Source organism: Symphalangus syndactylus, chromosome 1 (genome assembly GCF_028878055.3).
Source record: "Symphalangus syndactylus isolate Jambi chromosome 1, NHGRI_mSymSyn1-v2.1_pri, whole genome shotgun sequence".
NCBI lineage: Eukaryota > Metazoa > Chordata > Mammalia > Primates > Hylobatidae > Symphalangus > Symphalangus syndactylus.
The window spans coordinates 37,706,456-37,732,845 of NC_072423.2; the positions used below are offsets into that span (position 1 = coordinate 37,706,456).

Genomic DNA, 26,390 nt, shown 5'->3' on the forward strand with positions numbered 1-26,390 from the left:
TTCTACTGTTTGACAAAGGGGAGAGGAGGGGAGACTAACACAAGACAAGGGGAGAAGAGGGGAGGGCCACGTGTCTTCTCTCCCAGGCCCTGAACCCTGCTGCTGGCTCCATAGGTCACTTTCACAACCCAGAACAAAAATCTCACTAGATATGGCCTCAGACCGCCCGGCTCCAGCCACCCTCGCCGGCAGACGCACGCAGATACACAGAGAACGGGCTGTTATCTCTCCTCTCCAGCCCGTTTCCTCCACTTCTCAAACAGCAGATTTCTTCTAGCCTGGCTGCCTCCCCTGGTCACCACCCACAGCCACTGGCCCCTGGGGCCCGGCCAAGTCCCCCGCACCCTCTTTGCCCTAGACTGTGACGCCGAGTCTCTGCTAATCAGACAGTCGCCTCTGCCCTCCCAGCCGCCGCCCCCAGAGTTCCCTGGAAATGTCCCTTCTGCAGGCCCGGCCCCCGCTGCGGCGCATGGCTTTGTCTGCACACACAGCTGACTTGTGTTTGCAGGGACAGACAGGGGCTGGCGCTGGGGCAGGAGCCAGGAGGCACTAGGAGGGTAGAGCAGATGGGGAAAAACACAAAGTCCAGAGGACAAACTTTTGCAAGCAAACCCTTTGGGGTCGTTTGGGAGCCTGACAAGAAGAAGAGGGGGGCTCACAAAGCCAGAAGCTCCGTGAAGGCAGGGATGGGGGGGTCTTCGCCTTCTTTGACTCCCCCAGCAAACATATTGGCTGGCTAGTCTTTTGCGATCTGAGTACAGGAAAAGTCATGCCAGCTAGGAGGGGATGGGATGACAGAGGAGTCCAGGGAGAGGCGGAGGGACAGATGGGCCTCCTGAGGCTATCAGCACGCCCCCCTTCTCAAGCCCTACCCCTGCACTCTGCCCTGCTAGGTACACAGAAGGAGATCCATAAATGTTGGTCATGCTGAAATGGCCTCTGGCCATCTTGCCCCTGTGGGGCCCATTCCACTGGCTCCCAAGCACGCTGCCTCTTCTGTGTGGACTGGCAGGAGGGAAGCCTGGGAGAGTGGCTGAGACAGCCCAGCATGCCATGCATGCATCTTGATGTGTACTACGTGAAAGGATCTCCCTTTATCAGGCAGAGAACCCAGTGTCCACAGTGCCCCAAGCTCGCAGGGAGGGACACGCACAAACCGATGCGGCAGAGGTGCATGTACCACGTGCTGGATAAAGTGTCCCTCACCCTCCCACAGTCTCCCTCCAGCCTTTGCAGTTTTGAGCCTGATTTTGAACTAACACCGGGACACCGAGATGACGGGGTCATGATAAATCAAGTTGTATGGGGGTGGGAGGAGTTTTTAGCTTTTGTTTTAAAAGGCATAGCAGCACGGTGAAGAAAGCTATTTACAAGGTGGCTCTTTCTCCGGGTAGCACTCTGGGCTGTGTGCTGGGGAAAGCTTAGAAGGGTTTCTAGAGCACTGAGCAACCCAGGCTGCCTTGGTTCACACCCCAGGGTCCTCATTTCTTAATCTTTTAGTGTTAGAAATGACATAGCACACAGGCTCTCATTTTTTTTCCCTCCCTCTCTCTCCCCTTTTTTCTTTGCAGGCTTGGCCTCTTACACTTAGTGATCTGTGAGGAAGGGACCAGTTAAAGGTGCCATCGCCCTTCCTCCAGCCTAGACAGGCAACGGAGGTATACAGCCTCATCCGAGACACAAGCTGCTTCCTTAGGGCTTCTGCTGCTGGAACCTGTCACAGCAGACTCTGCCACCTGACCTCCGGGGCTGCGTGCAGATGGTGCTCACAGATGCCCATACCCCACAGACCAGGGCCCACCCTCACCCAGGGCTGCAGCCTCCAGCACCTAAGGCTGCCAAGTGGAAGCAAAACATACCGATCTAAGTGGTCTTCTCTTTGCATTCACGAATCATGAACGTGGTGGGTTGGAAACCAGCCCAGTGGAAAGGAAGGACGTGGAGAAATCTTGTCCCCCTTGGGAGGACAAGGAACCATTCTTCTGTCTGTCTGCAGCTTGGTAGAGACTCTCCCCCACCCCCATCAAGACAGGAAAGGAGGCAGCAGACCCAAGCCCGCTGCTAAGCGCTGGCCAGGAAACTGTCTCTCAATTCTTTCGGTCATAAGATGGCAGTGGGGAGAGCCCAAGGCCTGGCCTGTGGGGAGGAGGCTCTGAAATCATGGCCATCTAAATGGCATGTTTCTTATCTCGTTTCCCTGTCACCTCTCCTTAGCCTTATAACTGACCCCCTCCAGATGCACTCCTGACCAATCAGGGCACCCAGGTGGCAGCGTGTTCTGAGGAGACAGAGTGTGGGGTACCAGGGACTTGGCTCCAGTTCTGTCTGTCACTGACCAGCTGCGTGACTTGACATATACCTCCTAAGCTCTCTGGAACTTTCTTTCCCCATGTATAAAATGGGGCTGTTAACCCCCACCCACAAAGGGATACTTATGGCCCAAAGTGTCTGCATACAGCTGGTATCCAGCCAGTGACTGCAGAGAGCTGGCCCAACGGCAAAGGAGGAGTAACTGGTGTTCCTGAGGACCCCTGACAGGAACCCCCAGACATAAGCAACACCAGTCAATGTTGTGTTTATACTAACACCATCGTCCCCACCATTCAAGCCTCATCCACCCAAAGGAGGCAGGTATTATCTATTACCCCAGTTTATAAACGGAAAACTGGGGCCCCAAGAGGGAAAACCACTTGCCCAGGCCACACAGCTATGAAGTATTAAACTTAGGATTCAAATCGGGGCTGTCCAGATCCTGTACTTTCAGTCAGGGCTGAAACAGCTTTGTGGCATCATTGTCAGACAGAGCAAAAAGAAACTGTCATTCTGGGCTCCCCAGGGACCAGTGCGACCTGCTGGGCTGATGTGTCCCGATGCGGTGCTAGTGAGAATGCCCCTAGAACGCCTCCAGTTCTGGGGTTCAGGGAGAACTCCCAACCCCGGGTGCTCACCTCCTGGCCGCTGGCATTTCAGTGAAGTGTAGTACTCCATGCCCATCCTCACCGCCACCTCAGGCCCACCTGGACACCCCCACCTCTGCCTGTTTCCTGCTTCACAGTCCCACGGTGGTTGATGGGAGAGGCCTTCTTGGCTCAGGGGTAGAAATCAGAAATGGGGTGCCCAGGGCGCACCATGAACTATCCCTTCTCCTAACGTGCCCAGAGGCTGAACGGCCATCCCCTGGCCAGGTTCCCCTAGTACAAACCCCAGATGAGAGTCCCATCGATGAAGATAGACCAGGGACCTTTTCTACCAAAAGGGAATGCCTGTGGCTTTCCCCGGTGCATTTTCTGGGGGATTGAACACTTGTTCTAAGTTAGCTTGTGACTGACCTGCTCACATCCTCCCCTGCACTCCCGCAGACCTGGGGCTCCCACCTCCCGATTGATAAATGACGTACCCTTTGAACAGCTAACATTTCTGAATGAATAGCTAAAATAAAGAAGTAACTACAAAAGAATCGACCCCATTTTTCTACCTGGCTCCTTAGAAGATGGCTGAGAATGCCCTCCTGGCTCAGGCTCCCATGCTGTGCACAGACATTTTTTCTAGAATTCTGAGCCCTGTGGGCTGTTTGTCTTCTACTTTAGGAACATCCTAACAAGGGTGGCTGCTAAAAAACCCCAAGAGGAATCCTCGCAGAATGTTCCATAAAACATACTATAATGACCACAGGGGCCCCAGGCGTGGGACCAACAAATTGGCGGTGTTGAAGCAGTGACTCTATGGCTGCCCACTGCTGGTGACTCAAGGCACGCCCGTTTCCGGGTCCAGGCAGGTGTGGAAGGAGCTAACACCCCACACGGAAGCCCCTTTGCCTCTGTACAAGGCTACTGAGGCCAGATGAGGCCGCAGCCTGCTCTCTGTCCCACCGCCCCATGGCCTGCCCTTGACCCTGGCTGCAGTCCCTCTGTCCACCCCTACTGCATGGGAGAAGCCTGTTGACAGCCAGGGCTCTCCCCACAACCTCTTCCTGCTGTTTGAGAAAGAACATAAACAACACTAGACAAACCAATGCATTTTAAGAAAATGCAGCCTCAGCTGGTTGATACTCATTCGTTCCTAAGGTGCAGCTGGGTTTCTGGGCAGGCACTATTCCCAGGGAATCCAGGACCCACGCTCTGTCCTCCTTCCAAACTACCTGAGACCTCGGTGGCCCTCCTGTGGCCTCCAGGAGCCCTGGTTGTCTTGGGTATAAAATGGGAACGAGTACTACACTGGCCCGTTTTGGAGGTCTGGAGGGGACCCTTGCTGTGGGTTCTAGTCCAACTCTCAGCCTGAGGTTTCTGGACTCAGGGCTGGGACCCCAGGGGGGCTGAAAATTGCACATAGGAGGGTGGCTTGGTGGCAGTCACCATCATCTAGTTTAAATCTTCCCTGTAGGACAGCCCCCAGGATGCCAAGATGCTGGGAGGCGGCCGCAGGCAGGGAGGACTGGCCTTGCACACTGGTGCCCCCTGCAGGCCGCCCTGCCCACCCAGCAGGTGCTGCCACCAGCACACACAAGCCAAGCAGGCCCCAGACTGTGCAGATGGGGCCAGGGGGGTGGGAAGGAGCCGGCCAGGACCTCAGACCCGCCGGGTGGGGAGAGTTGGGGATGGGTCCTGCTCTGCACTGGTCAACCCGCTAACCAATCAGTCAGCAACAGGCATTTAGCAGGCACCGTCTGTTTGCCTAGCGCATCTGCTTTGGGATAACAAAGCTGGAAGGAATGCCTGAAATGACTTCTTCTAACCCCCCCATGTTTTCTGGGTGAGGAAGCCACCACCAGGGTAGAAGGCCTGGCCTGAGGTCGCCCAGCCAGAGAATGGCAGGGCTGGGGCTCCCCACCGGATCTCCTGCAGCCCAGAGCACCTCCTCCCACGCTGAGCCTTTAAATCCTCAGCTTCTGGTTCCCTGTTTGGGATAAACATCTGCCAGATTGCAGACAGAGCAGCTCCCATCTTCTCTTCCCACCCCCAGTGGGTTCCAGACTCTCCCCAGTCCTAGATCTCCTTGCAACCTTCACAGGCTCAAGGCTGTGCGAGGCAGACAGAGGTGCCACAGGCTCTGCTGGAGAGGGCCTGGTGCCCGGCTGGGGAGACCTGACCCGCAGACCACACCCCACCCAGTGCCCTCATTTCCCCTATGGGGATGCTGAGGCTCAGACGGTGACATTAGTTGAGGGTCTGGCTTCAGACTTTCTGCCTCCTGCTCCACCACTTGGGGGAGGGGAGGAAAAGGGGCTTCTGCAGAGGGGAGCGAGGTGAAAGCAGCAAGCATTGCTATGTGGACCCGCCCCATGGCAGCCTTCTGCACAGCCCTGCTCCAGCTCCTGCAGGGATCCTGGGGGTGGCATCAGGTCCCCCCTCCCCCACAGCGGGCACTGCACCTCTGTGCCTGGTTGGGCGGTGGGCACCCATCTCCATATAGCTCTTGGAAGCAGCTGGTGCACAAAGAGGGGCTGGTCGGGGCACATGGGGGCATATGGAGGTGGGCATCCCTGCCCTCTCCTACAAGGCAGTAACCTCACCAGGGAGGGGTGGCGGGTGTCTCCTGGCCTCAGATGCCAGGCCCTTGGTGCCACACCACCTGCTTCAGCGAAACCCCAGGGTTCAGAGGCCCTGGAGGCTGGCCAGGGTCCCAGATGCAGCAGCCCACTCTGCCTCCTGCCGAAGACAGCCCAAGGCTGGCAGGAAACTCACGACTCTTGAGGTAGAAGTTTTAGTTTTGGATGAAAATATGGTCTTGGCCTGAAATGGCAAGAAGCAGGCGCCAGCAAAATGAACGGGCCAGTGTGGTTACGGTGACCTGGGGTCACGGCCTGGCTGGGCAGCCTCAGCCCTGGGTTTGCTGACTGACACCCTCCGCCAGTCTGGCGGTGCCTCCTTCCCCAACCCTCCTCTGCAACCGCCAGTCCCCCAAAGGGTCCTGCCACTTACAGATCCTCTTGTTGTCTTCCGTCCACCCAGATCCTGCCTCTTCCTTCATGCTTCCTCCTCCAGGAAGCCTTCCTCAACCTACTCCACTTACAGGGCTTGCTCCTTCCTCTGACATTCCTAAACTGCCCTCTGGCTGAGCTAGCCCTGCCCCCACTTTATGTGTCAGGCAGAGGCCAGTGCCTGTTTCACTGGGGTTTCACAGTACTGAGCTCAGGGCACCCTGTGGGGCCTCCAGGCCAGTCCCAGGGCCCCTTGGAGAGCTTTCCTTGTGGCTGGATCCTGGGCTGTCTACAGTGCTGCACCCAAACCTCAAGTCCTACTGTGCCGGGGGCCCCTGGACTTGTGGAAGAGTCTCTGCGTGGGCATCGCAGGGCGCTTTCCCTGCCTGGGACCTCCCCTAAGAACCTTGAATGAATGGATTCATCAAAAGGAAAAGGAAAAACATGCTGCTATGAAATTCACAAGTTTCTCCTGGAGGAGGAGTCTTAAGGGAACACAGGTAAAAGGCATTTCAGTGGATTTTAACAATGATAATGTCAGTGCTGTAGGCAGCGGGAGGAGGTGGGTATTACGACCCCATTTAACAGAAGAGTAAGTGGAGGGCTGCCACGCTGTGAGATCCACCCAGAATCAACCAGCTGCATGGAGCCACAACTAGAGCCAGAGGGAGGTGGCTGGCTCTTGGCTGCTTATTTCTTATGCCACAGGTGGTAAGGCATTAAAGGAAGTGTCTATGGCAGGGAAGGCTGATTCCAGGTGCCTGTGCTTCGAACCCCACTTTAGAGCTATTACTCCCCTTGCCACATTTTTTTAACACTCAGAATAATGCAGTGACGGTTGCCTAATGGGGTCCATGCTAAGTATGGGTCCAATATGTGGTGCTCCAATACGCAGCTGCTCAAGAATGCATTTATTCCGATTATAGCTATTCACAAGCTTTAGCTGGAGTCTGGCTATCCCCAAATACTTCCTAAGCTACCCCCTTCTTTGGCATGGCCTTTGCTGTGTGGAAAACTGGGAGGCAGGGGCATGACATGGTGACGTGCTGGTTCCCACGCCCTCTCTGCTTAATGGGTCTGGGTGTGAATGACCTGGTGCATACAGACTGCTCTAGAATACACTTGGTCTCAGACTGGGCACTGTCAAGGGGGTGCTGGGGGTGGGGGACGATTTTGAGCATGCGTGTCCTCATACTTCAAAGTGGCTTGAAGCTTCTTTCACTCTGGGACCTGGGATCTGTCCTGAAAGGGCCAGCAAAGGGTTAAGGGAGGGTCGTTCCCTGCAGGTTCCTCCCCATTCCCCCCAAAGAGGCCGCTGTTTTTCCCTGAAGACTCAGAGCTCTGCGCCCTGATACCGAGTGAAGGCCTTTAAACCTGAGCTCTAGGTGGGAGGCAGTGAGGGACAGGCACTCTGGCGGTGTGGAGGGACCCCTTATTCTAGGCTCTGGGTTTCAAGGGCAGAGCTATGCTGAGCCAGCACGATGAAGACTCCCTGTGCCCATGGTTCTGCTACTGGTCGAATGTTTCCACCTGTCCTGGACAGAGGGGCCAGACACAGAAGACCTAAAAGTAGGAAAAGCTGGCCTTTGGGCACAACATGGGTTTAAATTGCTCATGTGATGCCGATTGGCCTCAGACTAACCCAGGCACCTATGGCTGCCCCTGCCACAGCACCTCCCTTCCGTGCTCTGCACTGCGCTGTGCACTCTGTGTGCTCCTGACCTCTTGGTGGCTGTCTGGAGGGGAGCTGGGGAGACCTCTGTCTCTGTAAGGGGGCCTGCTCTTTATCTAGAGGAGATGGAACCTGGCCACCCTGAACACTGTGGGTATAAATACTCTCAGAGCAGGGGGTTCAAGGCAAGTGTGGCATTCCTGCTGGCTGTTGAAAGAGTTGTCCTGTCATCTCCTCTTCCCGTTCCTCCCCCCCTCCATCCCCTTAACACCCTTCTGGTTCATTGTAGGCATCAGAAACACAGCTCATGCAGGTTGGTATGGGTGAACGGCAACAAGGAGATAAGCCCACAGCAGCGTCGGGAGGGGCACCAGGGCCGGGAGTGGGGCACCCTGTGCGGAGTCCCTATCCCTTCTTCCCATCAGCGGCCCACAGGCTGATGTTAGGGGCCCTCTCTGGAATACAGGCTATGCACCCCTGGGGAAGCCTGCTCACCCAGGGGCTCTGGTTCGAAGATGCCCACTGACTTGTCCCAGAAGCTCTTGGAGCCCACCATGGCACTTACTGAAGGAAGGGGACCAGAGCTAGGGGGGCGCAGTTCCTACACTGCCCCCATGGCAGGCAACCCCAGCTTCTGGCTCTGGCTAGTGGGGGTGGTGGTGGAAATGCCACAGTTCCATGCACCAGGGGCTGGAGAGCAGGCTCCTGCGAGTAGGGCAGGAAAATGAGGCCTGCCATCACAGCTCAGGTCTTTGAGGGGCAGGCTCAAGCCTGGGTATGCTCCCTCTCCACAAGAGATCACCACGGCTACCTAGACCCCCTGGTTCTCTAATGTAAAACATCTTTAAGTCCATCATCCTATGACCTATCAACATGTCTTCATGGCCTCTTTCAACCTCCCCAGGCCTCAAGTCTCTCATCTATAATATGAGGGAGTTGGACTGGATGATCTATAGATCCTTCCTGCAAGTCTACACTGGTCTATGATTTTTAATTGATCCTGGAACTCTACATCTCAAGAACCCACAATGGCTCCCTGAGTCCCACTTTATAAAGTCCAGATCCTTCTGCCTCTTAGTCGGTCCACCTTATAGACTTCCTCCACCTCTCAGCTGAATTTCAGTAAGGCAGTGTCCTTATTGTCCCTCAGTTGTATCATTTCTTTGGCTCTTGGTTCATGATATTTCCCCCATCAAAAACACCCTTCCTGGAAACAGTTTGGCAGATACTCAAAAAGCTAAAGATAAAATTTCCATATGATCCAGCAATTCCACTTCTAGGTATATACCCCAAAGAATCAAAAGCGGGGACTCAAACAGATACTTGTGCATGCACGCTCCTATCAGCAAGAATCACAATAGCCAAAAGGTGGAAGAAAACCAAGTGCCCATTGACAGATAAATGGATAAACAAAATGTGGTATAGACATAAAATGGAATATTAGTCAGCCATGAAAAAGAAGGGAATTCTGACACATGAATAAACCTTGAAACCATGATGCAAAGTGAAATAAGCCAGACACAAAAAGAAAAATATTGTATGATATCCCGTGTGTGCTATTTGTAGAGTGGGTGAATTCATGGAGATGGAAGATGGAGGGGAGGCATTGCTGTAGGGGAGTTATGGTGGGTACAGGGCTTTTGTTTGGGGTGATGAGAGGGTTTGGTGGGGCGACGGGGGATGGTCATGGGCATTGTCCAACATTGTAGGTATGCAGGGTACTGCTGAACTGTGCACTTAAAACTAGTCAAGATGGTGAATTTTATGGTGTATTTTACTGCAATAATAATTTGCCAAAAAGAAAATAAAAGAAAAACAGTGACAAAGCTGTCCTGCCCTCTTCCTCCTCTGTGGCCACTCCCTCCCGCTAGGTTTAGCTCTTTCCTTGCTATACTACTGGGGCAGGCCTCTGAGCTCCTTAAGCATTTTCAGGAAACACCTTGGCGCCATGCACAGGCTGGTTCCAGAGGAGGACCTCAGATAACTCAACACTATTTTCTTCCTTTTGAAAGAGTGACCCTCTGCGGTCCCCTTCCTGCCCAGGGGCCACCGCTCCCCCTTGGTAGTGGCTGGGAGCCTCCCTGGGGAGCCAGGGACAGGGCGGTGAGCAGTTACATAACCCGCAGGGAGATTTTTTCCATCGGCCCAGGCGGTGCCAGCTTTCCAGCGGCAGCCACGGCAGGTAGAGGCGCCCTGTCTGGGCCGGCCGTGCCTGGGCAGGGCAGAGATGCTGCGATCTGGAGCAGCTTAGCATAGCTCAGATTCCCCGCGGCGGCTGGGGGCCGGCCGCTCACAGAGCTGTGGGGAAGGATCTGCTGTCTCCTGCCTGCCTGGCTCCAGGGAAGGAGGAGGAGGTGCTGGGGGTGAGCTGCCAGCCAGCCAGGGGTGACCCTCTGGGGCCTGGGACACCCGAGCTGGCCTTCTCCGGTAACCCATTTATCTGCAGGGCCTGCTTCGGCGTGGCAGCCTCAGACAGGGCAGTGCCCGGCCAAGTTCTATCAGGGGATTTAGCAGGGAAAATGAACCCTGGGTGGGGGGTGAGGGCATGTAGGGAAGAGGACACGGTCTGGCAAGGGACACGGGTGATGGTGAAATAATTCCTGACCTGGGTAAAGCTCTCCTGGCCCAGAAGCGAGAGGGAGAAAACCCCAGGCCATTCCCTTTTGTGGCTGTGGCCTGTGCTATTCCCACGCCTGCCTATCCATGCTCCTTCCTCCCCAGTGAAGGAAGCTCCTGCAGCCAGCCAGCTGATGCCTACTGAATACCTTGTGTGTACTAGCATGGTGGTGGGACACAAAGATGACCCAGACGCATTCTTTGCCCCAAGACATCCATTGACACAAGTCTCAGATAAGAAAAACTTAAACAGGGGAGCCCAGAAGACTCCATGAAAGGGACACATGGTAAATGTTCAAGAGTCAGAGGAAGGTGAGGCCCTGGGCTGGGAGATCAGGGAAGGTTTCCTGGAGGAGGCAGATTTGACTAGGAGGAAGAGTACACCTGTTAATCCTGGGCCCACCTCCCAGGAAGACGATAGTCTAAAAGCACTCATTGCCTGCCCTCGTTGTTCCACACTTAATCAGCGTAGGAGGGAGAAATGGAAATGCTGCCCAAGACTGAGGCATGGGGTGGTCTTTGGGAATCTAGGATGGGATAAAGTTAGAAGGGCCTCCCAGTTCATCCCCCCAGGGCAGGGCACCCTCACTGATGGAGACATCTGAGTGGTGTGGCTCAGAGTTGGGGTCCGTGCATGCATTACCTCATTTAAGCTCTACCACAACCCAATCATCCCTTCCAGGACAGAAACATGGGTGCAGAGACATGTTTTAAATGCTCAAGAGCAGCATCGAGGCAGCAATCGATGCTACTGCACAGGTTTGCTGCTCCTCAGGCCTCAGCACTGCTGCCTCAGGGCAAGAAATCCTGTCTAGAGAAATGAGATTCAGGGGCACGACCCACACCTGTCTGCTCCAGATGGCCCAGCTGACCTGATTCATGAAGCTGCAGGCTGGTCTTGCTCTCCCTTCCTGAGCCACCCACACTCCTAACAACACAGGGCAATGGCCATTTTTCAAGGGGAAGGAGTGACTTTTGTCCAAGGCTCCCTCAGCCTCTGCACATCTAGAGTCTCTGACAAGGCCTGCAGTAGACTGCCCATGAGACTTGTAAAAGCCCATGCCGTGCACAGAAAGGCACTTTGGGCTTTCTCAGGAGTGCGGCTTTCTGTGATTTTGAAGAACATAGCAGTGGCGCAGTGGTGCAGTGGCAGAGGCAGGAAGCTGGACACTTGGTTTTGCAGGAAGCTCACTGGTCCCTGGGGGCCTGGGGCAGTAGTTGGCACAGCAGCAGCACCCAAGGCCCCTCTGATGATATGATGACTGGACACCTGGCATGCTGCTGTTCTGGGCACTTTCCAGGACTGGCTGAGGATCAGTGGTCATTTTCTTTCCTCTGCTTATTTTCGGATTCAAAAATCAAAATGCTTGTTTATGATCCGGTCATTGGCTGCTCTGTCTCATTGAGCACTTCAAAGCTCCAGAGAGAACCACAGGCTTAGCACTCCTGGAAGCTACATGTTCCCCCGCCCCACCCAAACTGAACAGTCAGGGCGATCTGGTCTAAGCACTGATGTTGAGGTATCCCACCTGGGTCCTTGAATGCAATGCTTAAGATTTGCACAAACAGATTGAAAGACCACAGGGGAGGGCAAATGAACAGAGACATACAGGAACTGCCACAGTGCATGGTATATAGCAGGTGCTCAATAAGCGTTGAGAAGAAATAAAGATTGGAGAAAAGCAGGTCATATTTACTCATCCCAAAGCAAGTGCAGACAACAAGTTTGGCAACGAGGCACACGGCTCCTACCCACTGTGGCTCTGGCAGCGGGGGCAAAGAACATGGATAGGAGTCAGGCATTGGCTCTTCCTGTTGGGGGAGCCCAGGGCTGTCACAGAATTCTGGGCAGGGGTCAAGCTCCTGTGACTGCTGGCCTCCTGTGATGCCAGGCCAGCCTGCCAAGGCCTGTTGGTGCCCACCTTCAGGGAAATGTGTGTGCCAACTCTGCATGTCCCTTGCAGGGCACAGCCTTCAGCATGGGGACAGATGACCTGCGGGGGGCAAGGCGAGAGCTCAGATGCCAGCCATTTTTAGAATAACAGCCCTTTTCTGGGCTTTTGCAAGCTTCTGCGCAGCCTGCCCACGGGGAAAGTGGCTCGCACTGCCTCTGGCCCTTTGCTTCAGCCTTTCTGATTTCTAGCAACTGGTGGAGGGGAGCTCGATGTGGGTATGGCCAGGGATTTTGCTCAAGCTTTGGAATGCACAGGACAATGTGCTTCTATCCCTGGGTGTGCCTGGCTTGGGCCAACATTAAAATTAGTTTATATGCCTGGAGTGCACATCGGCTCAGTGGTAGGTGTGCAGAAATGAAGGAGGGGGTCTGAGAAGAGGGAGAGCATGCAAGGAGGAGATGGGAACCGGGGCCAGCAGCCTGTGTGGTTTCATAGGGACTAGGGCGAATGGAGAGTGCAGGGGTTTCTTCAGGTACCCTTGGCCTCCAGAGGCCCAGAAAGCTCAGAGACTCAGCGACCTCTAGAAACACAGTGGGATTATTCCACAGGGTGGATTTTGAAATCCCAATTGATGACTTCCTGAGATCGATTCTTTTTTGTTTTTTAGAGTCTCACTCTGTCGCTCACACTGGAGCGCAACAGCACGGTCCTAGCTCTCTGCAGCTTTGACTCCTGGCCTGAATGGATCCTCCTGCTTCAGCCTCTGGAGTAGCTGGGGTTTCAGTAGCAATGCCGCCACACCTGCCTATTTTTTTTTTTTTTTCAGAGATGGGGTCTTTTTATGTTGCCCAGGCTGTTCTCAAACTCCTGGCCTCAAGCAATCCTCCTGCCTTGGCCTTGCAAAGTGCTGGGATTACAGGCATGAGCCATTGTTCCCAAACATGATACAGATTCTTGATTTTCCCAAGCTTTTGAGCCTTACACCCTATTTAGGATGTGGCATGGGAGCCAGAAGCTCCAGCTAGCCTCGTGATGTTGGGTGAAACTTGCAGCCTTACTGAGCCACTTTCCCCATGTATAAGCCTGGGGAGGGATCCCTGTCCTGGAACCTACCTCCGCTTCACACACAGGAAAGTGCTCAGAGGAGTTTCAAAGCCCCTCATGCCCCAGAGAGCATTGGTACCCATGACTGATGGCTCCATGCCTCCCTTCCACAGCCATTTCCTGAGCATCTACTATGAACCATGATGCCAGGAGCTGGGGACAGCCAATAACTCGGCCAGGATTCTGGCCATCTAGGAGTTTACAACCTAGACTCCAGGAATCGATATCAGCTCCCTTCTCCCTTCCTATGTAAAAGACAAGAGTTAGGAACTTCAAACTTCTGACAAAAGGGAATGACTTGATTTTCCAGAGACCTTGAGAGAATCACAAGAGAAGGAGGTTTTCCCCTTAGGAAGAGAGTTAGAGGAACGGCCCAGGTTTTCTTCCCAAGCCTGAAAACATGGGACAAGGAGAGGGGCAGGAGGATGGGAGAAACAGGGGTAGAAGTGGGGGCAACACACCCATCCAGGATGAGGTGAGGGTAAGATACATCTTCAGGCTTGTCTCACACTTGAGAGATTCACTGATAAGGAAAGCTAAGTCAGAAAATCTTGAGTGCCCCTTCTGGGCTAAAGTCATTCCCAGAGACCCCCCAGAGTCACCACTCAACTGAGTTTCTATGTATGAAAAGCCCAAAACACAATGCTTGATGATGACCCAGCCAGAAACTCTGAAGAGTTTCTCCGCTCTTTAGCTCAAGGTCAGCTTTTTAACGGGCTGTCTTCTAGAAGGTGCTAGAGAAGAGCAATTTATTTTGAAATCTGGTCACACACCAGATTCTGATTTTGTGTTGTCTTTTCACAACAGGCCTGCTGTGTTTATGACTTGGTTGAGACGAATTTTTTTTTTTTCAAAAAAAGGTATCGCATCCTTCTGTTAGATGTGTTGTTGGCAACGGTTGCTAGGGAGAGCTGGGTTCAGTTACAGACACACTGATGCCGGCTCTAATAATACTTTGCTCTGCATAGCTCGGATGCAGACACCTCTTGGCTAAACAGAGCACACACATTTCAACAGAGAAGGGCTTGAACTTGTACTACCCAAGCCTGTCTCAGCAAAGGAGCATTCCCAGAGCCCACGTGGACGTCCCGGGGCAGTGACAGGGCAGTGCTGGGTGGAGGGGGCTCAGGCTTCCATTCCTGTCATTCCAAAGGTCCCATAAAAAGAGGCACACTCGTTCTTCACTTCTCTGTGAAACTGGAGCCCCTTCACCGCCCTGTATCACGCCACAATTTCCTGATGAGGATCCAGGGAAACTTTCAGTTCCTTCTCTAACCCAGGCACCCTGGGCAGCCCACATTCTCCTGAAAGTTGGAAACAATCAATGCACATCATCTAGTTAGTCAGTCTAGTCTGCAGTCAGGACCCTGCAAAGCCGGAGAAATTGGGAGCCTTGGTGGGAAGGGGTACGGGGAGACAGGCTGAACTGCAAAGTGCTGCCCAGCCTCTGGTACAGCCTTGGCACCGTGGGTGAGAAGGAGGCCCTTTTCCTAAAACATGTGATAGCTGTTCCAACACGTATCCCAGGCCAAGGAAAAGGAAAATGGGAAAAGGAGCTGAGGACAGAGAGAAATGGAGGCAGTGGGAGAGAAGAGGTGGCTTTCATCTCATCAACGAGGAGGTTCAGGGTGACGACGAGAAGAGCCTGAGGCTGGGGGAGTGGAAGGCATGTTCTCAGCAGCTGAGGCCTCCTGTGTAACGGGGTTCTCCTGCCAGCTCAGGCTCAGAGTTTTCCCCCATGGCTCAGCAGAGAGCCCAGCACCTGGCAGGTATTTCTTGACTGGTTCGTGGCATGACAGGCAGAGCCAGCTGATTCATAAGTGGCCGCGATGAAACAGTTCAGTGTCTCTGGGGTGTCTCCTCAATGGTGGTGTTCCACCCTGGCTAACGAATGCCCAGGTTGTGTCCTTGGAGAATCTAATTCAACTGATTAGGGGTAGGTCCCCTGCCTGCTGTGTTCTCATGATTCTCATGCACAGCGAGGCTGAGAACCACTGACCTAAAGAAGAGCCAGTATCTGAAATGCAATATTCCCAGGACAGACCTCCACTCTGACAATCACACTGATGACAGACTGTGCCTTAGTTTGCCCATCTATGAAACAGAGCCGCCACCTACAAACCATCAGTCATTCAATGCCTTGTGACTTCCCACTGTGGTCCCTGGACTAGAGGACTAGCATCTACCAGGAGCATGTTTGAAACGCAGAATCTCAAGCCCATCCCAGGCCTCCTGCATCAGAATCTGCATTTAAACAAAATCCCATGTGATTCATATGCACATTCCGGTTTGAGAGCCCTTGACCTAATAAAGACCACATGCTTGGCACATTAAGAAATGTCTGTTTAATAAATAGAATTTTACTTACAAGGACACTACTAATAAAAGGGCCACATTTCAGGCAAAAAGGAATTGGCTTGGATGTAAAAATTGAAGACGATTTTGGAGCTGTGGGATTGGTGACGGGGTCCTCTGAGACCCCAGGGTCTCTATCACTGTCATGGCTCATTGAGAATGGTGCTTCTGGGTTCCTTGAGATAGCAGTGCTGAGTCTGGCTGGGAAGGGTTAAAGGACCTTAGACCTTCTCCCTTCTCCCACCCTGCACTTCCCACTCCATGGGGGCTGCACCCCAGCTTGGCAAGAGCCCTCAGACCTCTGCTGCAGAATGTTTACCACATCTGTGGTTGCCCCTCTCCCTCCATGCTGCCGACTCCCATCACTGAAGCCCTGGCAGCAAGAGAAGTCAGCCAGGGAGAACCAAGGGTAAAGACTGCTGCTGGGAGCTGTGTTAAGGAGGCACTTCATACCCTGGCCCCTTTGGAGCCTGTATTGCTAAGCCAGGTCCCAGAACTTGTGTGTGGAAGTGGTAGCTGAACCTGATCCTATGGGGGCATCTCAGAGGCTGCCAAACTGAACCAGGTGCTGGTTGGGGACCTACAGCCAGATGGGCCTTGAGTGGATGGAGCTGAGTGCAAACCTCAAGGAGGAAGCAGAGGGGAGGACTGTGCACGCCGGGTCTAGAACTGCCTGCCAGGAAGGGATGCAAACATAGTTTGCCAGAAAATGAAGTCAGGTGGAAAAAGACATCCCTGGAGGTGTTAAGAGGGAAAGCAGGTTTGGCTGAGCCCAGCCCATCGCTTTCTTTTCTTGCACCTCTCGGGTTTGGGTGGTGAGGGGCCATGAATTATGCTGTCCAGAAAGGCCCGCTCCACCTCTGTCTCCTTGGCTGCAGAGAGAAGGCACAGGGCCTGAAGAGGCTCAGCCAGATGTGGTTCAGGTGTCCTCTGGGCCTTGGAGTCAGGGGACCACTGTGGGGTCAGGGCAGCTCTGCACCAGCATAGTCCACCCGCCTTCCCGTGGCAGCTGAAAGGGCCCTGTCTAGCCACCCAGGAGGCCTGTGTACGCAGATCAAGCCTCTGGTTATACTCTCAAGGGGCTCCCTCCTTGGCTCACATGAAAGCTGGGACTGCAGGTGGTAAACAGGGGTGAGTGGTGGCCTATGTGGACATTTAGATTTCTAAAGACCTGACCCGCAGATACTCCAGCCAGGCAAATGACTGGCTTCCTCCACTGTGGGGGAGGGGAGGAGGAGCTGCTCTGAAACCTCAGAATGTGAGCCGTGACTGCCTTGGATAGGGGGTTCCCTTCTTGCCCTGAACTTCAGCTGTCCCTGCAGGCCCCTAGCCCGGGAGAAGGGAGGCTTCCAAAGCCTTCCTTTTCAGACATCCATTTCTCCATGATGACCGAGGGCCCTCCAGCACCAGGCACTGTGCAGCCCCTGGGATATAGAGGTGCAGAAAGTAGAGGGGTTCCCACCTCCCAGAGCCCAAGATAGAGGGGCAGTAACAGCACACACCCCAGTTTGTCACTGTGGATTCATGTGGCCATTGGTTTAAGTTCAACTCCTTCTTCACTGCAAACCTTTTAAGGACAAAGCTGTGCCCATTGACTGACTGCTGTATCCTCAGTCCCCAGGCTGGTGCCTGGCACACTAGAAATACTCAGTGAATACCGGGAGGGTGACTGAACATTGTGGCTACAGGATGAGAGGTGCTGGGACAGGAGAAGGGCCAGTGCTTCCTGGAAAGTGGGGTCCCATCACCACCTGAAATAGGAGTGTGAGATGCTTCAGGGGGAGGTGCATGCTCAGAGTGGGACAGAGAAGCGAATTCTGGGCTGGGGGAGAGTCCGTCCATGCAGGGTGTAGTGGGAGGTTCAGCCTGGCTGGTGGGGGGTGGGAATGATGTGGAGTGCCAGTTCTCTGCCCCAGAGACAAGGTGGCACCCGCAGGACTAGGTCTCTTAGGCTGGTCCCAAAGCCTGCATCACTCATGGCAGACCCACCATTGAGCCACTATATGGGGTGAGTGGGTTTGTGAGGACTTAGGGGGACCCAGGACAGTTTCCCACTAGTGGCAAGGCCTCGGGAGCATGAGAAAGGGAAAGGCTCACACAGGGTCCCTCGTGCCCCTTCCCGAGGCCCAGGCTCATCTCCAGCAGCGCAAAATCGAGGGTACACTGACGAAGGCTGTTGTTTGCACTTTCCCAATGGGAACTACAGAGGCCAAGCTCCAACTGATGACAAACGAATCAGGTCTGGAATCCTTGCTTCCCAGCTTTCAATTTTGTGTTTTCTTCCCTGCTGTAGTGTTTGCCAAACTGTCTCTCAGCACACTAATCCCACAAGAAGTTCTTAGCTGGGGAATGCAGAGGACTTTGTTGAGTTAAACGCAGCCAAACAGGTTCCCTTCCTGCTGGGACATCTGGAGCCTGTCCTAAGCCAGTGCACTTTGTGGTTGATTGAGAGGTGAGTGCAGGGGCCGTAGGGCCCCCTTTGTGGCTGACTGTTCCCCAGGATGGATGGTCCGCTGGACACTTGTGGGTGAGGCCACCCTTACCATGGCAGGTTGGAAGAAATGCCCAATCTGAGGTGGCCCCTGCAGCCAGCTGCCCTCCCCAAGTGCCCCATGCCCTGGGTGCCTGTCTGCCACTGGGTCTGGCTGGGTTACTTGGAGCTGGCAACCACTGTCTAGAACTCTTGCCCCATCCTGGCCCTTTTTTGAAAAACAAAACCCAAAGCTGAGACCACAGGCTGATGCTGTCCCTGACTCCCCTGTGCTGGGTGCTCTGTGGCAGACAGGCTTCTCTGCCCGCCACTCTGCACATGCTCCCAGGACATTCCGGCCCGCGAGGAACATGCCCCATGTGCAAATCCCTCAGGTAATGCGGGAATTCGTCACCAGGGGAGTGCGGGCGATCCAGGAATGGGAACCTGATCAGGGCCTGGAGCAGGAGAGAAGCAGCCCAGGCTGGCCAGGGAGGGCTCATGTTGCAGTGAGTGCAACTCACATGCAGAGGAGAGGGTGGGTGGGGATGGAGCCCTGCCGGCTGCATGTGGAGGTGGCCTTAGCGGCAACTTCCTCCCAGCTTTTAGGGAAGACAGCAGACTGTGAACCACATGGTTAAGGTGACGGTGGCCATATGCCCTTGTTTACACCTGTTGTCTAGGCATAATTATGAACTTAACCCCCTTTGACTTTCACAGGTGTTGCAGTTTGGATGATCTATTGTGTGGTCACCCTAGTTGAGGTGGCCCTATAGCCTGCCATTCTACTTCATTACTTGGAAATTACCATTTTATCTCACCTGGACGGGCAACTCACTTTGTTAAGACGGCCCTGTAGCCTGCCATTCTACTTCATTACTTGGAAACTACCATTTTATCTCATCTGGACCAGCAACTCACTTTTAATCTCAACTAGTCTCTAAAATACAAAATAGGAGGAAAGGAGAAACGGCTCTCCCCCAGCCAAGAGTCTCCAAGGACAGTCCCAGGACCTGGTGTGGCCACCATCCCATGACCCTGCTATCTCTCCCTGATGTCACCAGTTTTGGGGCCACCAGCTCGTCTGCTACTGCCCATACAGACAAGCAGGTACTTGTGAGATGAAACATTGCTAAGCTCCGTCCAAGTGCACACGCCCACTCCCACGACACACTCATGCTGATAGAACCACTGGACGCGGGTCTCCATGGAGGAAGCAATGATCAGGGGTGGGGTTACACTCTCAGAGTTGAAGGGATATTAAGAGGGAAAGAGCAAGGATGAAGACAGTCTTGCATCACCGTGCCTTTCCTCTGCCCAGGAGCCATAGTGTGAAGGTAAACAGACTATCCCTTTTCTGCTTATGTGTGGCTTTGCTCAAACCCATCTCACTACCAGCGATGACCAACTGCATATCTGCAAAGGTCTAAGGACTTAGCCCTGGGTGGAAGGAGGAGGAAAAGAGAAGTCCACAGCAAGTTCACGTCTGCTTGGATGTGGAGAGGTCAAAGCACAGAGCCAGGTTGAGACCAAGCGCCAGCCTCTTATGAAAATAGAAATTGGGAAAGGCTGGTTAAACATAAAGCACCTATAAAATTATATTGGTCCATCGTAACCAGGGAGCTCACACATAAACACACACAAATCCAGCCACTCATTCCTGGCCCCTTGACTGCCTTTGTGTTTTCTATAATTAATCGGGCAAGGGCGGAACTTGGGAAAAGTCCAACTGTGGCCAGAACTCACAGCCTTCTCGCTAATAACTCACCAAACACAGAGGGGCAGGGGGCGTGGGGCGGTGGCGGCCCGCGTCCAGTTACCTGCAGCATGTTGAGGAGCAGGCTCCGGAACTTGGTCCCCTCCACCATAAAGAGCGCCATCTTGTCGCAGAGCTTGGCAGCGGTGAAGGCGAAGCTGCGGTCAGACACAGCCTTCTGGTAGATGGTGCGCACGATCTCGCCCAGCATCTCCTCGGAGTTGGTGGAGTTCTGGGCCTCCTCCATGAAGGTGGTGAGCTTGGCATCCACGTCGCTGCTGTTGTTCCGCATGCTGTTCAGGATCTCGATCAGCTTGTCCATCTTGTTCTGCTGGGGAGTGGTCGTCTCCACGGCCACTTCATCCTGGGGGTGTCAGAGACAAATGAATGTGCCTGAGTGAAGCCGAGGTCTCTGTGCAGGGGTGTCCTGGTGGAAAGAGGGTGGCCACCCCCAGAAAGCAGGACCAGGCCTACTTTCCTGGATCTGAGGGCTGGTCCCTCTGGGAACCTCTGCCAAAGACCCGTCATGCACCAAAAGCTCCTTGTTGCCTTTTTTCTTGGCCCCTATGACATCCAGGACTGATACTGCTTTTGGGTTCTAGCTCCTAACCAGGATTCTCACATACATTGGCTTTTTTTTGTTTATTTGTCCATCAAATGTCTTAATCTAGAAATGATTTAATGGAACTTATGAAAGAGGAAATAAGATAACAAATATGAAATCGGGCCAAAGAGAAAATGAGGGTAGGAAGACTTGGTCAGGAAGGCAGGTCAGATCCAAAATGCCTGCAGTGGTGGTTAAAAGTGGCCCAGGCAGTGGCCACCTTGTCCCCCATACCCTCAGCTCCGAATGCCCAAAAATGACTTGTTCTCTGGGCATAGGGCCCCCTGTGGGCACAGCCCTGGCTTTTTGTCCTGTGGAGACTGTGCTGGTCTTCTGTAGACATATGCCACACACCAAGGAATCCTCCCATGTGCCACTAAAACGGTTGGTGCTTCTAGGAGGGATATTACAAGTAAAAAGCCCTACAGCCTTATGAGGTTTCACTGCAACTAGGACCAGACCAGGGGCTTGAAGAAGAAAAAAATGTCATCTTATTGTATTGACTCATTCTTGGTGGCCAAGAATGGGAACAACTTAACTGCAAGGGAGTGAGATCTGGCTGGAAGGGCAGGGTCAGGGTCATGAAATGAGATCCAAGCTTGTTCTTCTGTCCCCGACAATAGAAGCTCTGGGCTAGAAGGCACAGACCAAGGCTCTAGATCCCACTCTCTGCCTCTAGCTGTGTGGCTTTGTGTAAGTAATTTCACTCTCTGGGCCTCAGTTCCCTAACCTCACCTAACACGGTGAGGTTAGACGAGAAAAGCTATAGCTTTCCTTGAGCCCTTCCATGGTGGGATCGAGTTCCAAGGGCAGCTAGTCTCTGGCTTGAGAACCAAATACTCAGGAGGCTGAGGCAGGAGAATGGCATGAACCTGGGAGGCGGAGCTTGCAGTGAGCCGAGATCGCGCCACTGCACTCCAGCCTGGGCGACAGAGCGAGACTCCGTCTCAAAAAAAAAAAAAAAAAAAAAAAAGAAAGGGCTGAATCCTGGGTGAAGGAATAGGGTGTCCTAGTTCTTCTCCTCAAACCCAACCACCTCTTCAGAGAAGGCTACTCTGAGTCCCTGGGTAAAGTTAGCAGGACACAACTCCCCACCCCAAGAGACATCTCATGCTTTACCTGTCTCTTGAAAGGGAGAAGGAAAGTGTTGCTCTCCCTGATGAAAATGTTTAGGATGTGGCTGGTTGGCCACCTAGGATTTACCCTTTTTTAAAGTGAGCAACTAACAGAGTGGGGAGTGACCCAGCCTGAGCCTGAGCCCATGTCTTCTTGATCCAGGAGTTCAGGAGGCCTCACCTGAGTGGAGTCCTTGAAACTGATCTATAGGTGCTATAGATCTACCTTCTCTGTTCCATTCCCCCATGTACCCCTCTCTTCAGACCATCTGGGCCCCAGGGCAGGAACAGTGGTCTGCACACAGAATAGGAACTACCCACAAGAACATATCTGTACACGTTATTTCATTTAACCTTCACAGTCTCTCAGCAAGGTGTGTAGTATTAACACCCATTTTACAGATGAGTAACTGGGGCTCAGGGAGGTTAGGTGACTTGCCCAAGACCACCCAGCCAGTCAAAGGCAAAGTGAGTCTGAGCCTGCTCAGCTGCTCTCTAAAGCCCGTGCTGTTTCCACTCTGCTGCCCTGCAGTTACATTTAGCAGAACGCTAGAGGACTTGGTGGGGAGGATACTGGGAGCAGCATCTCATCTTCAAGAGTGGATCCAAGAAGAGGTCTGACCTGCCTTATCCTGCCTGAGTGTGGACCTTGGGCCTGGCCTCTGGGGCAAGAGCTTGAGGAGAGATGGCAGTAGGGGAGGATGGAGGAGAAGCCCAGAACATGGAGCTCTGCAGAAGCCCCAGGAGGAAGCCTCTGTAGGCCCTGCTGCTGTGTGGCGATGGCTGTAGACAAGCTGGCCTTTCCTGGGGCAGTTCCTCTCCAGGGTGACCTTACCTGTGTCCTTGCTGGGCAGTGGGGTTGGGGGTGGTGGCACTGGGGTGAGCACAATGGACTTTATGCTGCAAGTACAAATCCCCATCCCTCTTCTGGAGGTTTAGGGTCATCTCCTGAAGCTATGGGCCAGGCCAGGACTAGGGTGCAGAAAGAGGCTCCTGGGAGCAAACGTAAGGAGGCCTCACTCTCGGGTTCACACTAGCACAGGCGGGCACCTGCGTGATGCTGAGAATGGAGCCGCCTTACGGTTTGCACTGTAGAGCACTCCCTGGCTGCTGGGTGATGAAGGCGGGAAACAGGAAGGCTGGAATCAGTCTGCCCCCACTCTGAACAACTCACCTCTGCTCCCCATTCTGGCAGAGACCACTGCCTGGATGGTACTCACCTGTAGAAAAGCTTCAGTCCTTATTTCATAAGCTCCACGTTTCCCCAAGCGCCCTTCAGCACAAACAATATCTAACCCTAGAATATGCTCTCCGCACCTCCCCCATCACTCCCAGGCATGAATCTCTTCCCCCGACTCCCTTGGGCTGGGGGCTGGTGCCAAGTGCCTACCCTGGGCCTCTTGCAGGTTGGAAGGTGAAAAGCCCAAGTGTGCTGGAGGGGTTCATGATGGCCCTACCTGCTGGCAGTGGTGGACCAGTGTGGTGGGTCCCCACAGTGACCAAAGCCCCTGCTTCCCTGTACACGGCTCCCCAGACCCTCAAACCCACAAGGCTCTGCACTGTGCCCACCTACCAAAGTGCCTACCTCTTGCTGTCCTCCCTGGTGCAAGAGAAGAACAAAAACTCAATTACCGGTACCTTTTCCTTTAGCCTTCGCCGCAGTCTGTCTTTGGAAGACTGGAGCAGGGTAATTTTGGGCCGCTCCCCGATGCGGTCGGGAAGAATACTGTCTTTACGTTTTGTCTCAACCTCTGGCCCCCCTGGCTGCTGTGGGGGCAGCCGCTCAGAAGCCACCGGGGCCAGGGTGTCAGGGCTGCGGGGGGCTTCGAGGCTGCCGTGCCCGGTGTCCCCTGCAGTGTCCTCTAGTTTTGGGCTCTCGATGGTCACGGTCTCTTTGGCATTGCGGTGTGCACCTGCCTCCCCCTTGTCGCCTGGTGGGTGCTTCATGTTGCCATGGTGCCAGCGCCGGTTCTGGCTGTAGCCGTGGTGAGTGGGCCTCCCTGAGGGGTGGGGTGCTGAGCCCCCCTGGTAGGATTTCTGGTGGTCCCTGTTGTGTTTGGCACTGCCTGGCTGGTGGTCACCATGCTGTTGGGGCTTGTTCCCCCCAGGAGGTCTCTGCTGCCGCCTGCAAATGGAAGAGGAAAGACAGAGAAGGCGATCACTGGGCGGGCCGGTCAGAGTCCCTGTGCCCAGCCACCACAACAGGAAGTCATTGCCTTGTCCATATACTCATTCTTCCAACAAACACTTCCTGAGCACCTTCTACGTGCCAGAGTCTGTGACAGCGCCTGGGGATACAGCAGAGAACAGGCAGACAGGTCCTTGTTACTGCAGAGGACCAAAGCCAATTCTTTCCTTAAAACTGGTACTTTATTCACTTACTAGAATATGTGTGAATGCAAGCATGTGGAACAAAATTAAAAAGATCCAGTAGCAGATAACAGTGAACCCTCCTGCCTCTGACTCTGTCATCATGTATGGCCTTTGGAAGCAGCCGCTCCACGTGTGTGAATCTTCCAGACATATTCTATGCATGTACCAGCAAAGATGCATACACAGACCTGCTACTCACAAGCACCTTCCTATGAATGACTGTTCACCATAATGCTTCTTGAAAAGTTATATCCCTTTCAAACAACTTTTTTTTTTTTGGAACATTGTCATTGTCACCCCCAAACCCACAAACTAAATATGCTATAAGAAGTTTTTACGGCTAAATTGTGTCCCCTATCCACCCCCCAAAACTTCATATGTTGAAGCCTCAACCCCCAACACTTCAGAATGTGACTGTATTTGGAGATAAGATATGACGGATCACCTTTAAAGAGGTGATTAAATTAAACAAAGCTGTTAGGGTAGGCCCTAATCTGAACTGACTAGTGGCCTTATAACAAGAGGAACTTTTGACACACAGAGACACCAGGGAGGCTGCATGCCCAGAAGAAAGACCACATGGAGACACAGCAAGAAGGCGACCATCTGCAAACCAAGGAGAGAAGCCTCAGAAGAAACCAACCCCACCGACACCTTCATCTTGGACTTCCAGACTCTAGAAGTGTCAGAAAATAAAATGCCTCTTGTTTATGTAGCCCAGTTAGTGGTACTCTGTTATAGCAACCTAGCAAACAGATACAGAAGGAATATTTAACATGATGGGTGTAGGTCAAGACAGGCTCATCTGACAACACTTTCTAAGCACAGAGAACAGGTATGAGTTGTGCAGCAGGAACAAACCCCAAACTTTTGAGTTGTGGCCGAAAGGCAAGTGAAGGGGTGGTGAGGACATTCTCATGACCCTTCTGGCTGGCTGAAAGGCTGCTTCCTGCCACTCAAAGCATTACTATGTTCAAACTCCATCTTACCCTCAGGGGGTTTTCCATGCCACAACTTTACTGGAAGTGCAGTTGGAGCACAAGATAAGCATGAATTCCTCAAAGGTTGTAAAATAGTGGAAAGATTTTGCAGAAAGATAATGTTAGCTTCTAAAGAATAAGCTCTGCACCTCCTCCGTGACCTATATTGAGTACCACAGACCTTCATTGCATTGCCTGTTATGAACAAATTATATTTATTTACTTACAACTTATTGCCTATTACTTATATAAATTCAGTTTTAATATTTACTTGCTACATTTTTATTTGTGAAAAATTGAGGGTATCCTGGGTTGGGGTTAAATGCATTATTTTTTTCCCACTAAAATTAATAAAAATTTTTTTTTTCACTGAAAAGCTGCCATTGAAAAGCTTAGTAGCTCATTATCCCCAATGGGGATGACAGTCCCTTTGACACCACCCTGTTGGGGTGCTGGGTACCTTGTCACAATCTAGGCCCTTCATTGGGCCTCTGCTGGAGCGGTGGGTGGGGGTGGGGCTACAGTTCCTGCAGGGGTGTTTGGCTGGAGGAAAGTAGCTACTGTCTTGAGTTTTCTGTCTTGCTAGGCTGTCCCTTCCCTGGTCCTCTGGCTAGAAAGAGTGGGCTTTTGTTGGGGCTCCATTTATCTGCTCAGGCCTCATAGTGTTTCTGGGCCTCCAGTTTCTTTAGCTCCAAGTCTGGGATATCTGAGCCAAGAAGAATACCCCAGGAACTCAGCAGTGTGTCATTCTTCAGTTCCCAAGGTCCCTGGCCTGTCCGTCTTCTTTCTACCTTTTGGAGTCTTCTTAGGTTTCTTTTTATATACAGTGTCCAAGGTTTGGGGTTGTCTGTATTTATTTCAATAATTTAAGAGTCATTATTAAAATATCTGTAAAAATCTGGTACCCTGAACTGAATCCTGCTGACTAGGCGTACCCTGGGCCCTTCTCAGGAGGCCTGCGTGACATTTTTCATCCTTGGTGTCCAAGTTCAATCTTGTTGGGTTCTGATATACATTCCTGGGCAAGAGCACTATTGCCTTGACACTTGGGTGGGAGAGGCAGCCCCTCCATTCCCAAACACACCCCCCTCCTCACTGGCATTGCTGAAATACTCAGTTTCACTCCCCATGGCAGGGTAGGAGCTATCAGCACCAGCACCTGGAGAAGAGTTGGGCCCCATGAGAAAAGTGGGGCCCTTGAGTCAGGTTCCTACCAACGATTCTACCACCAACTGGCCTTCCGATTACCTAGCCCAGCCCAGCCCCGAATGCCTGAGTCAGCGGGGAGGGCTGCAGCCCTCATTCTGCAGAGTGTGAGGCAACCCCCATTGGAAAGCCCAGAAGAAGCTGTGGCCCACAGACCACTCTCCAGGGTGCCTCGTGCCTGTGACTTTTTGTGAATTCTCCCTCCTTTAACTTCTCAGTTACTTTCAACTAATTGCTCCTTCATTCTCTTTGTTCTTTCAATGTGAGTTATTTTTAAGCCCAGAGAGGAACCTTGGAAATTCCCTGGCAGATAATAATTGATTCTCA

General features: G+C 53.1%; 1 protein-coding gene across 7 annotated transcripts in view; it reads right to left on the reverse strand.

Moving 5' to 3' along the window:
* CTIF (cap binding complex dependent translation initiation factor) overlaps nt 1-26,390 on the reverse strand; it is a 333,504-nt gene that overhangs the window by 83,540 nt on the left and 223,574 nt on the right. For 4 of the 7 annotated variants that reach the window (XM_063639943.1, XM_055232791.2, XM_063639956.1 and 1 more), the window contains 2 exons: nt 23,137-23,629; nt 19,850-20,149 (listed from right to left, as the gene is read on the reverse strand). In XM_063639943.1, the coding sequence (XP_063496013.1) occupies nt 19,850-20,149; nt 23,137-23,629 (793 nt within the window). The remainder of the gene's footprint in view (nt 1-19,849; nt 20,150-23,136; nt 23,630-26,390) is intronic. The other 3 variants (XM_055232808.2, XM_063639932.1, XM_055232799.2) reach the window with 1 other exon arrangement.